The following is a 16,531-nucleotide window of genomic DNA, read 5'->3' on the forward strand; positions in this document are numbered from 1 at the left end:
ATGGCGAAATCCTTTTTCTACAAAAAATACAGAAATTAGGCATGGTGGCCTGCATCTGCAATCCCAGCTACTCAGGAAGGGTAAGGTGGGAGGATGGCTTGAGCCTGGGAGGCGGAGGTTGCAGTGAGCCAAGATCACGCCACTGCACTCCAGCCTGGGTTGATGGAGCGAGACCCTGTTAGATAAATAGCTGTTTAGAGTTGGAATTTGTTAAGATGCTACAATGAACAATGTTCAATTAGGATAAACAATGAACATGGGAAGAAACTAGATTTTATGTAGAGTTAGGGAGCTTTTGTGGTGTTTATATGTATGCATTCTATACAGACACAAAACCTCTAGCCAATGGGAAAAATAGATTGTCCACTGGACCATTTTTCTCCTTAACTTTCAGCCCTTTAAAAAACAAATTCTTCTCATTCTTGACTATAAGGGTAGTAATATGCAAACTCTGGCACATTTTGAAAATGCCAGAAGCTGAAGAAAACACTAAAATTTACCAACTAGTGCACAATCCCGTGAAAACTCTTGCCAACATTTGGATGTATTTCTTACTGTCTTTTATTTTATGCATATCCTTTTCTTCCCATTCTCAAGTCTTGACTTCTTGCACGTACATATTTTGTTTTTCGTTTCTTACAATGCTCACAATCTCATGGTATGTTTTTAAAAATCGAATTTTAATATATACTCTTGTGTTTAAGATGTTACATACATTCTTTTTCTCCCGATTCTTCACTACTGTAACATTGTAATAAGCTTTCTTTTTTTTTTCTTTTCTTTTTGAGACGGAGTCTCGCTCTGTCGCCCAGGCTGGAGTGCAGTGGCGCGATCTCAGCTCACTGCAAGCTCCACCTCCCAGGTTTACGCCATTCTCCTGCCTCAGCCTCCCGAGTAGCTGGGACTACAGGCGCCCGCCACCTCGCCCGGCTAGTTTTTTGTATTTTTTAGTAGAGACGGGGTTTCACCATGTTAGCCAGGATGGTCTCGATCTCCTGCCCTCGTGATCCGCCCGTCTCGGCCTCCCAAAGTGCTGGGATTACAGGCTTGAGCCACCGCGCCCGGCCTAGCTTTCTTTGTATGTACCATTCTTTTTATGCAATTCTGATGAATTTCTGAGAATAACTTTCTAGGAGAGTCATTTTGTATCAGTTTCTGAAGTCTTTTAAGGACTTTTGCTATGTACAGCTTATCTTCCCTCTAGAAAGACTAGGTAAATGTTCAATCCCACCAGCATTTTTTGAGAGTAACTCTAAAATCCCACTCCAACCAGTGAGAATTGGCCATATTAAAAGCTTTGCCTATAATAATAAGTTAGTAGAAAAATATTTTTCTGTTAAGATTTTTGTGATTACTAGTAAGGTTGAACTTTTTTGTGCCTTCATTTATCTTTCATGTTTCTTTTGTGGTTTTCCTTTTTCTATTCTTTGACTGTTTTTCTGTTGGCATGTCCTGATGATATCTGAGCACTCTTTATATGTGGTAAAATTAATCATTTTCCCTATATGTTGTAAAATTTTTCTTATTGTGTCATTTAGTTTAATTATTTTATTGTATTTCTCATTTATAGTGGTTTTAAATTTTTGTGTAGTCATTTCTTTTTTTTTCTTTAGAGTTTCTTCCTTTGCTTTTATACCTTTATTGGTTTTCTCCACCTCAAGATCAGTGAAATATTCTCCTAGTTATTGTTAGCTAGGGACCTATCTCCTGAAATAGTTACTTTTGTTCCACAAGTTATGAAACCTGCTAACTAAAATCTAGTATTGGATTTTAAGCGATTGTGTAGGCTACAGTAAGGATTCTGGGTTTTTTTTTTTTTGGCTGTTTGGGGTTTTTCTTTTTTTTAAGTCAGTGAAGAATTAAAGACGAACTACAACTCATATGAGGCATTCCAAGATGGGCAGTGAATCCCAATTATGAGCTGTTTCAATATTTTCTCATTTACCAGCTTTTGTCATTGGACATTTTATTTTGATTGACTGTATTTATACTTAAAAAAGCAGTTGTGCTATAGAATTTCATACATAGATACCAATAACTAATTTATTTAAAACCATTTTATCTTTAAATAGCTCTAATGTGAGATAGAAAGATAAAACGATTGTCATTTTTACAGAGAGAAAATAAAAAACATCAGGGAATGAGGCAATCTAGTGCCTCAGAAGAAGACAAGAGCCCAGAACTCACCATCCCAGGTTCTCATCCCCTCCCTCACTTTCTAGTTATTTGGTAATTAGGTACAAGAAATTTGTAAACCATTAAGCATTTTAATAACTCCAGAAAATTTTCCCTGGCAAAAGAGTTAAATTTGGAAGAAAGTTACACAATTCTGAAAATATTTTTTTTTTTTTTTTGTGACGGAGTCTCGCACTTTCACCCAGGCTGGAGTGCAGTGGCACGATCTCGGCTCACTGCAAGCTCCGCCTCCCGGGTTCACGCCATTCTCCTGCCTCAGCTTCCCGAGTACCTGGGACTACAGGCACCCGCCACTATGCCTGGCTAATTTTTTGTATTTTTAGTAGAGACGGGGTTTCACCATGTTAGCCAGGATGGTCTCAATCTCCTGACCTCGTGATCCACCCACCTCAGCCTCCCAAAGTGCTAGGATTACAGGTGTGAGCCACAGCGCTCAGCCGAAAATCTTATACTGTTTAAGTAGTTCATATTGCAAGCCTAACTTTCTATGCTATTGTTGAGCTAAGGTATCTAATACTTTAAAAATATAATCACTCATAAATGTTTTAAATTTGCTTCCATGTCACATAAGTTATGTGCTTTATTACCAGTTTTTAAAATTTAAATAAAAACTAAACTAGTGGTTTCCAAGTAGTTTTTTCAAGTTTGTGAGTTTATATTCAGCTAGTTCTTTCAAGTAAAAGGACAAAATGTTTTATAGTTTAGTAAACCGAGCTGTGATTAAACTATGTTTCTGAATCCTGCTTTCAGTTTGCTTAGATGACTCCCTGTAGTCATCCTTGCCACCTGTCTCAAACCCTGAACATTAGGGGGCTGGGACCATGGTTATAATAATTATTTACCTGGGAAAATGTAACTTCTATAGGATGATTGCTGTTTCTAATAAGTAACTATATGGACAAATAGAAGGATTTTAGTTAGAAATTTGTATAGCTGGGAGGAATGCTTTCTAGAGCAATGAAGTTGTAAACATTTTTATTTCCTATTTTCAGCATTTTTAAAAATAAAAAACATGTTGGGTTTTTATCACATGCATATTGTTACCTTATAAGATCTGGTTTACACTTAAAATTGCAAATATCAGGTGATATGTACTTTCCATTTTTGAAACCATAATAAACATATTCTTTTAAAAGTTTGGAAGCCAAAATATTTTCCTTAAATATATTATTTTCTTCTCAGCCTTATGTTTACACAACACCGCCCTTTGTCAGAGTGACACATGGAAGGATTTACTCGGAAGTGACTTGCTTTTTTGACCATGTTACTCATAGAGTCCGACTATACCACATACAGGGTAAGAAAATAGGAATGCAGTTATGAAACATATGTATACTGATTTTTGAATTCTTGCTTTTCTTATGCCATCCTTAATAAATTAACAGTTGGTTTTTGTAGATGATATTTTTGTAAACTTGACATCATATTTTTAATGTGATTTAAAATATGAAACTTATCTTTTGATAATAAAAAATGGTAAAACATTTCAATCCCTACATGTACATTTTCCTCTGTATATCTTCTCTTAACTGTTGCCATATTGTTCTTAGTCATGAGCTCATGAACTGGAAACTTTATTTCTAACACCTGAAAACAATACAGTGTTTTGATTTTATGAAATGGAAATTATATTAAATATGACTTTCAGTTAGTAGACCACACACATATTTGGGACCTGCTTCCTTAAATATAGCCTGTATCACTGGAATGTAACTTTAAGAAAAAAATGTTCTAAACTAGTTCCATTTGTTTACAGCTCTTTACCCAGTAAAGTATAAAACCTAGCAATTGTTTATCATTTTTAGAACAGTACTGAGCAGCATCTTTATGAACCCAAGTGATAGGAAATAGGCTTTTGATCCTTTTGAGAACTTAATCCTGGGCAATGGAACTGATTCTGTGGGGTCTGAGTGGAGCTGTGGTTTCCAAACACTTGCACATTTAGGTTGGTTGATTTAAAATCCGTTGTTTTTAGAATGGTGTGCTTTTCCAACCACAGATTTAATCCTAGTAACCAGGGTATTTACCATATTCTTGACACTCTTAGAAAAAGACCTCATAAAAATGCCATTTAAATTTATCTTTGCTGTTAGGTAAGTTGAACAAATTAGAAAAGAAAAAATACTCTTTCCCTGAATCTTCATACAGGTAAAAAATAAAGGATTTCACAAACTAAAGATAAATGTGTAGACCGGCACTGTTTCCTTTTTAGGTATTGTGGGGAAGCAAAGGGTTACTATGTTCAGGGAATTTCTTAGATAACTGAAGTTCAATTTTCTGATTTCATAGTTAAATTTAATTTTGCTTTTAACTTTTTTATTAATTTCAAATTTCATTAGTATTTGCTTTTTGTTAGAATTTCAGGTATGGACAAACTTTCTCACGCAACTTCTTTAGGTAATAATATGATAGGTTTTTCAGAATAACCCATGATTCATAGGATGAATCAAGAAGTAAAAGTTCTCTGGTTGGTGGTTTTATGCCCTAAATGTGACTTCTGCAGTTATCTGTGATCACTTTGCTACCTACAGGAAAACCTGTAGTTCTGAAATAATCTTTTATTGAGTTTCTCAAAACTTCTGGTAAGTCAGAAACTATGTTTTTGACTATCTGTGTGTACTCTTGTATAAGCCATTATTTAATATCCCTGAGAGCTCTAAGTTATATTTTCAGCTTTATAGCATTACCGCATAGAAGATATGCTCATCTATTTTTAAGTTTGCTAAAAACTATTGTTTTTTAGTGGAAAAGTTTTTCCTGGAGTACAACGTGGCACACACTTTGGCACATACTTGTGTCATCAACTTTGATTTACCATTGTTTTTCATCAGTTATATTTAGAGATGGGCTGTGTCTCAGAGTAAATGCTATAGCAACTCATCCTAAAATTCCAACTTCTCAATCAGATATATTTGCATAATTGCTTTTGCTTTTATTTAACCATGTCACTATATCTTCTGGGTTTTCCTTGGATTATCTAGGACCTCTAGTTCTCACATCATAGGGCAGTTTGTGTAGACTAGATGGCCCTGTTCTGCTGCTGGTGGCTGTAGCTTAGCTCGCCAGAGTACTTAGTGCTTAACTTGGAAATTGATAGACTCTGACTTGCCAATTTACTTATTTGAGCAAACTATACTCATCAGAACTAAATGCTTGTCATTTTTCTTTTCCCCCTCTCTTCCTGTTTCCCTCTGGGCAGTGAACTGTCCAGTGGCTAATAGTGTTAAGCAGGAGCAGGGGCCACTGAGGTCTGACTGGCTCCTGGCCTTCCAAAGGGGTTCTCCGTGTAGCCCATTTCTATTTGCTGGTCTTGCCCTCTGCCTCTTTTCTGTTTTTTATTCTTTAGTTTTCTCTCTCTCTCTCTCTCTCTCTTTCTCTTTTTTTTTTGATAGAGTCTCCTCTATCGCGATCTCGGCTCACTGCAGCCTCTGCCCCACTGGTTCAAGGATTCTCCTGCCACAGCCTCCTAGGTAGCTGAGACTACAGGTGTACACCAGCATGCCTGGCTAATTTTCGTATTTTTAGTAGGGATGGGGTTTTGCCATGTTGGCCAGGCTGTTCTCGAACTGTTGACCTCAGGTGATCCACCCGCCTTATCCTCCCAAAAGTGCTGGTATTACAGGCATGAACCACTGCACCTGGACTGATTTTCTTTTTTCATGTGTTTCCTTTCTAGATTATTTGTCTTCCCTTCCTTGGTGTTCTCGTGCATATGAAAAAAATAATAAATGATGGATAAATAAGTGTAATGCAAACTTAGAGTGCCTCACTGATAAATTTTACAGTAGTTGCCTGGATTAAACGTGAAGCTGTCATATGTAAACTTGAAGTAACATATAAATATTTTTTTCTTTCCAGTCCAGGTCATTTTTTTTTTCAACATGAAAGTAGTTGGTAGGAAATAGAGATACCAGGATCACCTGAAATGCTTTCTTCCAAACTGTATACCTTCCCATGTTTGTATTTGAGCTCCTCTTAACGAATCTCCCTCTGGGAAAAGATAAGTCCAGCTGTGGAGAGAGTCTTTCCTTAGTAATTTTCATGACTCACCCGTCTCTCCTGTTTTTCACACATCATTGCCCGAACACTCAGGTTGTCTCAGTCCTGGCTTACTGGGTTTTAATGAAATCACTAATCAAGGCCCATGATAGAAATATGAAGTCTTCAGGGTATTTGGCTCTATCAGTGTTCACACTGCCTGAAAGGGTGATCAGTCTTCAGGGATCTTTTATTTAGTGCCAAGTTTTCTGTATTAAGAAATACTGGAAAGTTGTTTAACATTTTAAACTTTGGCTTCCTGTAAATCAGACATCTGGATGATTGATCAAAATTCATAGACAAAATGTGGCTTTTCATATTAGATGCAAAGAAGACATCAGCCAACTTCCATGCTTTTTTAGATTGGCTTTTAGCTAGTATTGCATAAAATAACAAAAATATTTATTCTTGAATTTAATTTACTAAACTAGTTTTGGATATATGCTACTTTTGCCCCCCCTTAAACCAACCAGATGCAGTTATTTGGATTAGTATTAATGAATAGAGCCTATTTGTTGTTAGTACCAGATTTTCAATCCAGGAGGAAATGAGGGTTTGGGGAGAGAGACTATTAATATTTTATGGTTACGTACTGTAATTGTATTAGGTTACTAAACCAGTTAATTATTCAAAAGATTTTGTAATCTCTCAGCAAGAAGGAATAAAGAAACAGAAAATGAGTTAGTATTAAAGATTGTCTTTGTTGGGTGTCTATTTTTGTTAAACCTTACAAATTCAATTTAAAAACTAAAGTAATGCATACCTGACAAAATATTCTTACATTTCTCAATCTCTACTTTAGTTGTTCTTTGACCTTTTTCTCCCCAAAGTAACTATTTGCCCAAATTAAGCTTCAGGAGAAAACAAAATCAAGAACGAAAATCAAGCAACATTACCAAAATTATATAAACTCTTTGGTCCTTAATGATTTTGAAACAGAGTTGAGAGGCCTTATAGTTCAACCCTACTTTTGTTTTTCGTTTGGAATTTAACTTTTGTTTTTCTATTTGCATTCTCTCCAGATTCTGAAAATGATTAGAAGTGCAGTTGAAGGGCTCTCTCTTTCTTAACATCTCTTAAGCTAATAAAAGAACACTCTGTTTCCCTTTTCATTATCGTTCAGACATCGCATTCAAAAGGTTTCTAAAAATACTAAATTAGAAGAAATCTTGTGCTCACTAGCCTTAAAAGCTCTACAAGATCAGAGCAGTTTGGAAATTTCTAATGAAGGCGAGGCACAGTGGCTCACACCTGTAATTGCAGCACTTTGGGAGTCCAAGGCAGGCAGATCACGAGGTTAGGAGATCAAGACCATCCTGGCTAACAAGGTGAAACCCCGTCTCTACTAAATATACAAAAAATTAGCTGGATGTGGTGGCACGCACCTGTAATCCCAGCTAGTCGGGAGACTGAGGCAGGAGAATCGCTTGAACGCAGGAGGCGGAGGTTGCAGTGAGCTGAGATCGCGCCACTGCACTCCAGCATGGGCGACGGAGCAAGGTTCTGTCTCAAAAAAAAAAAAAAATTTCTAATGAGATATAATTTTTTGACAATGTCAGGTTTAATAAATCCATTTTATAGCACCCATAATTTAATGAAATGCAATTTATTTCATTTTTAGAAAATAACATTTTTCTGGGGGAAAAGTTGAGAGAGGTGGGAATTAATTTTTCTTGCAGTATAATCATCTTTCATTTAATGGAAGCTTTAAACATTACCATATAGGCTGCTACTTTAGCTTTTTTGGTTAATCTGTGATTAGAAGATAGAATATAATACAAACAGAAGCTCCTGTATCCTCTTGTGTTTTATTTAATATTGCACCTAAGAGGAAAGTACATACCTTGCAATAATATAATACCAGTAAGTGACATTGCTAACTGTGGCCTTGTCTTCAGAGCTGTAATTATTGGACTTTAGTGTCCTAGTTTCTGATACCAACAGCTACTTTGAAGAATTTAGGTCACTGTGGGTAACCAGTGTGTCATGTACATTTCACTGGTGCAAGGACTGTGTTCTCCTAGGCCAGTGTTTGTTAGCGAGTGAGTATGTATGTGTGTGTAAACTATGTTTTAACCCTTAGGGGAAACATCTTAAATGGGATACTTCTGCTCTATTTTCCACCAACATATTATAAAGTATTATATGTAATGGATCTTACTCAAAGAAAACAAGTAGCCTGGAGGTAAAATACAATGAACTGACATCAAAAACTATGGAAGAAAAGACTTTCCTTTGACTGAAATGAATGATTTCCTTGCATGGGCATATTTAGCAATCGAAGAGAGTTGCTTAGTTTTTCTCTGAGCAATTTTGAATATGTAAACATAAGTGGATTTATAACCTGACTCTTGGCTTTTAGAGAATCAAAATGAGCTTCATCTAGTTAAACATACTAGGGGACTTCAAAAAGTTTGTGGACAAATGAAATTAAAAGATAAAAATTAAAAATATAAACTGTTTCTCAACGTAAGCTTCATCAAATTCACGACACTTTTGTAGGCAGTGAATCCAGCTACTTAGTCCATCCCTAAGGAACTGAGGGTCCTGGGAATTTAGCCATGTCATTTCAGTCTACTTGTATTTTTAAGTAAAATGAGTGCCCATTAAATATTTTTTAAGATTAGGAAACAAGAAGAAATCAGGAGGAGCCAAATTAGCACTGTAAGTGAATGCCTAATGATTTTCCATTGAAACTGTCACAAAATTACCCTCGTTTGATGAGAAGAATGAGCAGGAGCATTATGGTGGAGAAGAACTCTGGTGAAACTTTCCTGGGTGTTTTTCTGCTAAGGCTTTGCCTAATGTTCTCAAAACATTCTCATAACGAGCAGATGTTACTGTTCTTTGGGCCTCCAGAAAGTCAACACACCAAATGCCTTGAGCATCCCAAAAAGCTGTTGCCATGACTTTTACTCTTGACCAGTCTTCTTTTGCTTTGACTGGACCATTTCTATCTCTTGGTAGCCATTGTTTTGATTGTGCCTTGTCTTCAGAATCATACTGGTAAAGCTGTATTCCATCTACTATTATAATTTTTCAAAGAAATGTTTCAGGATCTTGATCCCACTTATGTAAAATTTCCATTGACAGCTCTGCTCTTGTCTGCAGCTGATCTGGACACAGTGGTTTTGGCACCCATTGAGTGGAAAGTTTCCTCAACTTTAATTTTTCAGTCAGAATTGTATAAGCTGCTAATTGTCAGTTCTCTTCAATTAGAGCAGGAAAGCAGACTTAATTTTTTTCTTGAAAATTGGTGTAGTCTTCATCTTCGACATTGTCTCATCCCTTCCCAAGACAATTTATCTATTTTGTAAATTGCTGATTTTCTTGCACCATTGTCCCCATAAACTTTTCATAAAGCATCAGTGATTTCACCATACTTCTACCCAAGCTTCACCATAAATTTGATGTTTGTTCTTGTTTAAATTTTAGCATAATTTATATTGCTCTGATAGGGGCTCTTTTCAAACCGAAGTCTCACCCTTGTTAGTGCCTCAAACTAGATCCTGTTCAGACATGTTATAACAAGTAAGTATGAGTTTATTTTGATGAAATCCATGCTTAGTTTTTTCATGATAGGCATTTTCCATGAAACTTTTGAAGACCCCTCTTATAAGGAATCACATTGGGATTTAGAGACCCAAATCCTTAGTTTTGCCTCTAAGCAAACCAGAGGAGTATGGGTTTGTCCTTTCATTTCTTGGGGACTCAGTTTCTTAATCTATAAAAAAAGGTAGATGTTCAATTAGGTGTAACCATCAGTCTTCATACAACTTAGTTTCACCTAAAATCTCTTTTGCCTGACTCCCTGCTTCTAAATTCATCTTCTACACTTGATCTTAGCCAAAAGGCCAAGAAGTGATAAAATTCGTCTTCTAAGGACGGTTGAATCTGGGGCTTCCATCCCTGGTGTCTGCCCTACTTGTAAACAAGGTCTCAGAACTTCACTGAAGTTCTTTTTATTTCCATAAAAAGATTCATGAGGACATTAAGGTGGTTTGCAATCAGTCTCTCATTTTTTTCCAGAGCTATATTCCGTATTTAGTTTTATTTAAAAGTAAAAAGCATTAAGTAAGTTATAGCTAGGCAGGCTTAGGTAATTAAAACATTTTTGGAATATCATAATATGCAATTGACTGCTAAGGATTTTTTTCCCTGTTAATTGGAACTTTTAAAAATTGAAATAAATAGCTATGTGTTGAATCTGATTATTCCCTACAGGCATGAAAGAGAAGGTTATTTTAAGGGACTGTAAGCACGTTCTGGTTACACAGATTCAGAACTCAGAGGTTATCTTTGGGGCTGTTTGAGAGCAGCTGATTGTTGAAGCCGTAACTCCTTAGCAAGGAAGCATCATCCCCTACAAAGGTGGGTTGCACTGAACTCAGGTTCAGGGCACAGGGAGGGGAAACATAGATGTGTAATGGTTCAGAGTTGAGACTCCAGAGACAGTTCTCTTGTGTTTTATTCCCAGGCCCATCCCAGCTCTGCCACTTAGCAGCTGTTTGACCTTGCACAGGTTACTGCTAATCTGGCTTTGGTTTATCATCTGAAATGTTGACAGTAGTAAAATCAGCTTCAGAGGATGTTGGGAGTATTCACTGAGTGAATATACAAGGAACCTTACCCATAGTGAATGTTGTATCTACTTATAAGAGTGAGTGAGCCAGATGGTTAGATAGTTGAGTGTTATCAGACAAAGCATGGTCATTACAGATTGGGGGAATTGAGGAGGATTTAATGAAAGAAATGAGTCATTGAGAGGCTACGTCTTAGAGAATGTCACATGAAAGGCAGAAAGGAGGAAAAGAATATCACAATGTGTGAAATAAGGTTGTTTAGAAACCTACTATAAGGATTTAAAGAACTCTTTGTCCCTTATATATTTTTTAATTGACTTGTGGTTTTTCTTTATACATTTAAATAATTAAAGGATGTTATTTTGGTGTATTGTACATGGTAACTTTTAAAAATAAGCATATCCGATGGGCAATGGTACTAAATCATGTGTTTTTTAAAAACCTGCACTAGCTTTTTCTTTAGCTGTCAGAAACTTCACATCATTATTTTCTCCTTATAATTACATTCTATTTCTCCACAGAATTTTATCTTAATGTAGTATTTTTGTGGTTCAGAGTCTTGTTATTGGTCAGTCTTTCATTACTTCTCTAAAACAGAAATCATGTGTGTGTGTGTATTTATATATACAGTTTTAAAAGTCTGTTATAAGGCTCTAAGTATTTTATTTCTTCTGGATTGAGATGTAAAAATTATTGGCATGCAGTTGGTCAAAAAAACATAAATATGTTCCTATTTTAATAATTGTATTTTATAAATTTTAATGGAAACATTTTTCTCAATGGGTTGTACCTTTTTTATTCCTAATGGATAATGTGTCCGTTGGTGAATGTCACTCATTGCTAGAATGATATATGATTTTATTTTTAATTTTTGTTTTTGTAAATATCAGTGCAAAGGGAAGTTATTAACATAAATAAGTAGCTGGTAATGGAAGGAGTTTTGTTATAGGAATATCATTCAGTACTTTGAACTCCTAGGTTAAATGCCGAAAGTCACAGACTGACCTATCGTCAAACATTAATTTTAATCAATTATTTTTAAAGTCCTACTGCCTGACAACCTGATTAGGTACACTTTCAATTTTGTTGAAAGCAAGCAATTGGAAACCACGTGTTTTGCAGAAATATTTGTTACTTGGTCATTAAAGTCCAGTCAGACACCAATAAATTGAACTGTCTTTGTTCAGTACCCACTAAACAGGGTGAGAGAGATGCTGCTGCTTGTTTTATTTATTTATTTATTTATTTATTTATTTATTTATTTATTGTAAGTTGGGAGAAGAAATAGAGTGGTGGAAAAGAAAGAAACATCTGTCATGGAGGCAGATCATTGTGAGGAATCTTTTCCTGCCTAAAGGTGCCTTAGAAAGGAGCATGTTTGGGAAAACAGGAAATAGGTGGGTTCAGAGTAACTGCCAGTGCCACAGATGTGCAGATCAAGTATCATTGTTAGTTCAGCCAGCTTCTCTCTTCTGTCTTAGACCAGCCCAAGCCTGGGTCACAGGGAAGGCGCCAAAAAACTCCAATGTTGTGAGCTATTTTATTCACTTCCTAGGGTAGTGTTTTAGTTAGACCTTATTTATTTTATCTATTTTGAGGTTAAAACTGATGTCAGTGTTATGATCCCTCCAAAACAGAGCTTCCAAAAAATTCTGTTGTTTCATAACATTAATGCTTTAAAAAAAAAAAACAAAAAGCCTTTCAGTTTTGTTATATGTTTTTCAGTTATTACATCTTCTTCAAGCATATCATAGTTTATTGGTATAATCTTTACACAGCATTTACAATTCATATGATCAAAATGCCATACCTTTCCTATTACAGATTTAGTTTTTGACATTTTTGTGAGAATTATTGAAATGAAAAGCATAAAATAGGTATACTAGTGCCTAACTCATAAGTGATCGATAATTAATAGTAGCTGTTTATCTAGTAGTATTTTATGAATGGCACAAAGCAGTATATCATCATTTTCTTAAATTTGCGACTTGAAATGAAATTTACTAAAATTTGTATTTGTGAAAGCAGATGTTAAAATTTTCACTTGTGGAGAAATAATCAATATGAACATTTACAGACCCAGAAATCAGCAGTGACTCAGAGGATAAATTAGATCTTATAATGAATGGTAAATTGAGTGAGTCAACATGGAAAAAATGGTCATTCAATAGTGGAAATTATTACCATTTTTATTTTGGTACTTTCAGATACTAGTACAGTTTTTAAAAAATGTGGTCACGATAATATTTTCTTTTTAGAAACATTTAGATGTTGACTTACTCAGTTTATCGTTGTTGTGAGAATGTCATAAAAGCATACTTACGAATTAAGCAGTATATGTTAATTAGTAACCATGAGCTTGAGCTTTAAGCTAAGTTGGATAAATTTTACAAAAGCATCACTAAAGTAAGTGCATAATAGCAAAGGTAGTTTTATATTTTTGATGATTAAAATATAAAACAAAATGTTTCCCAAATCGAAGAGGGAATATTCAAAATCAGAAGCCCTAGTTTTTTATGATTATCCTACTTCTGCAACAAAGTGCTGATTCTGTCATCCTCTCTGCTCAGACACAGATTGGAGGAAAGGAGATGAGCACAACAATCAGATAGATAGCAGGGTTTGCTTTGCCTGACAGAGTCAGTATTTTTAAGACACTCAGACATTTCTTTGAATCTTAGATGGGTATTTTGGAGATTTATTTTATGTGATTTGATAGCCATGTTAAATTTCAGTTAGACTTTTATTTGCAGACTTAAATATGTCTCTTAGGATTCTTGCCATCACTTGTCTTTTTCCTAGGTGACCGTGGGCCATTTGCTATTGTCCCTCTTGATGTAAAGAGTTGTCCTAATCACATTAGGTGCCACTGATAAGATACTGGACTTTGCTGGGATATGAGTGAGGTTCTGTTTTGTCCTTTTTCCCGAGTTGTTGCCTCTCACTCCTATAACTGGTTGAGTGTGGCGAGAGTGGTGTATGATTTATGAGTATATTCCTTGGGAAAGTATATTTTGCATTTCAAAATAGCTAGAGTAAGATGATCTGGAGAGGTGGAGAGGGTTGAGCTAACTCAGAGATTCTGCAGTTCAGGGTTGAATTAGGTGGCTCCAGATAAATTGTTGAGGAACTGAGAGAGTTGGTGGTACAGAGGAAGTAAAAGCCTGGGATTCTCCAAAGGCTGTCATTAGTTGTCGCTCAGAGCTATGACTCCAGGGTTTCCATTTGCATTTCTTGGAGTCCTTACACCCTCCTGGATGTTTCCTCTACTCGTATTTCAGGCATGGCATGTGTCAGGCTTGCCCTCCAGTTTTTCTCTCCCCACACCAGGGAGCACCCCCTTTGGTTTCCTTAGACTGGTGCTGAGCAACAGTTAAGAGGGTGATGCCTTTTGTTTTCTGTTCTCTCTCTCTGATCCACCCAGTGGGGGAAGGCTCTGAGAAGAGCAACGTCATTTTGAGACTGGTGCTAAAACTCTGTAAGCCTGAGTGTTCTGTCCTCCTAAAGCTGTGGTATGGCCCAGCCTCCTGACAGTGATCTACTTGGTTTTATTTTTTCTTGCTGTCTCAGAAAATATTCTAAAAATGCTTAATATTATTTTATAAATACAGGTATAAATAATATATATGTGTACTACTCTTCTGACAAATTCCACACATTACAGATACAAAGTAAAATTCCTCTGGCATCTGTGTCTGTCTCCATCCACTCCTCAGGAGAGGAATTCAGATATATGTGCAAGCATACATGCACCACATGGTCTTAAAACTGTAGAAAAGTATAGTATTGTGCTTGTGTCGATTTTCAGCATAGTTTATCATGCTATACAACTGCTACATTTAGCTTTTTTCTTCTGATGTTTCTCTGCCAAGAGAGATAGTTACCTCATTCTTTTCATTTGTGACACAGCATTCCATAACATGGGCGTATGTGATTTTATTTATTCATTTCCCTATTGTTCCTAGCGCCAGTATGCAGTGAACATGCTGGTGCATGCCTACTGGGCTCACCATTTTGTACATCTCAGCTAAGTACAGTGGGGAGGAACTGCTGTGCAATAGAGTATCTGTCTTTAATATTAAATATGTATTACTTTCTTGGCTTCTAAGGTGAGCATGCCATTTTGAAAGAGAGTTTTGGGTTGTTACAAAGAGTTTTTGGGGTCTGGAAGCCTCTTGTGCCTTATTTCACTCAAATAGCTCTTGGAAGATATCAGATTTCAGTTCAATGCCCTCTCCCCTTAAAAACAAAAGAAAACAAAATCTGGAGAGGCCTCTCCCAGTCCTTGGTCCCAGAGTAACTTGAGCCTTCTTCAATAGTTGGTCTGCCAGTGAGGCATGATGATGTAGTGGTATAGTCCTGGTTCTGCCAGCCTTGTCCTTGGGAAAGTGATTTCTTCCTTGCTTAGGGTCAGGACGAAAGGGGTCATTATATATAAAGCTTGTAGTAAACATATGGTACATAGTAAGCATCAGTAACTCTTGGCTCCTGTCATTGCCACATAGCTGCCACCCTTCACTCAGCATACATTTATTATACATGTCTACGTGCTGGGAACATGAAGATAAATAAGACATGGTCTCTAGCCTTAAGGAACTTACATTCTAACATGCATGTAACATGTATGTAAAATGAAAGTTCTTATTCTCTCATCTTTCCAGCTACTTAAACTTTATCCATAGCCCAGTTTGCTTTCCTCCCATGTCAGCTAACTTCTGCATGATAAAGGACAGGCTTTCATATCTTAGCTATTTCTGTCTAACAGTGATTCAGTACTTACCATGTACCCCAAATGTTGTTAAGAACTGTAATGCAAAGATGGTGCATAAGACAGTCTGTATTTATGAGAAGCTAACATTCTGTAGGGAGATAAAAAACAAACAAAAAAAATCCTAGCTCTGGGGGTGGGATCTACCCCCATCTATAGAACACTCTGATGTAGTGGGACCTTCTGAAGGACTCTTTCTGGCCTTTTTATTACCACTTTTCACCTGTGAACTGGCTCTGTTCTACCTTGCGTTGCCTATGTGAATAAGGATAAACAACCTCCATTCTCTCTTCCAAGGAGGAGAGAATTAGCAGCAAGAAGGCACATATTTCTTTGTTGAAACCTGGGAATGGCATCACTCCTTTCTTTCCCTAGTGACTAATCTTGTAAAGTGTTGAAGAAAAACCAGAGGGACTTAGAAAGCCCTGGCCATTCATGCCCAGGTGGAGCCACTTTAGTTAAAAAAAAAAAAAAAAAAAAAAAAAAAAAAAAAAAAAAAGCATTTTTGTTGCCATGTGATGTACAGGTAAAACAGACCACTGGATACTGCTGGTTTGCATTCCTGCTTCCCGGGATGTTCTCCCTTCCATCGCATGAACCTCTTTGGGAAAGGTACAACTTAAGGAATTACTGACACAGAATAGGAACAGTTGGCAATCCTTTCACTGTTTCACATATACTGTTCTTTAAAAAAATAATAAATTACCATTGAAAACTCAGGGATATCTCCTTGATTTTATGACCATTACAGGTTTTGTTTGGCTTGTTCATAATAAGCATGTTTAATCTTATTTTAAAAGTCTGTCCTGATTACAAACTTTAAATTGGTATCTTGCTGAATTGTGAATGGACATAAAGTTCCTTTTAAAGAGCTTTAAGTGTTTGTTGCCACAACAGGATCTAAGTATAATACTGAGCTTGAGAAAGATGATTTTCTCAACAGAAA

General features: G+C 36.3%; 1 protein-coding gene across 5 annotated transcripts in view; it reads left to right on the forward strand.

Annotated features, from left to right (window-relative positions):
* MAN2A1 (mannosidase alpha class 2A member 1) overlaps nt 1–16,531 on the forward strand; it is a 175,565-nt gene that overhangs the window by 127,053 nt on the left and 31,981 nt on the right. For all 5 annotated transcript variants that reach the window (XR_012414002.1, XM_005557492.4, XM_073994016.1 and 2 more), the window contains one exon: nt 3,379–3,493. Coding sequence is in view for 4 of the 5 variants with exons in the window: in XM_005557492.4 (XP_005557549.1) it covers nt 3,379–3,493 (115 nt within the window). In the remaining variant the exon portion in view is untranslated. The remainder of the gene's footprint in view (nt 1–3,378; nt 3,494–16,531) is intronic.

The sequence above is a fragment of the Macaca fascicularis genome, chromosome 6 (assembly GCF_037993035.2).
Source record: "Macaca fascicularis isolate 582-1 chromosome 6, T2T-MFA8v1.1".
In the NCBI taxonomy this organism is placed as follows: Eukaryota; Metazoa; Chordata; class Mammalia; order Primates; family Cercopithecidae; genus Macaca; species Macaca fascicularis.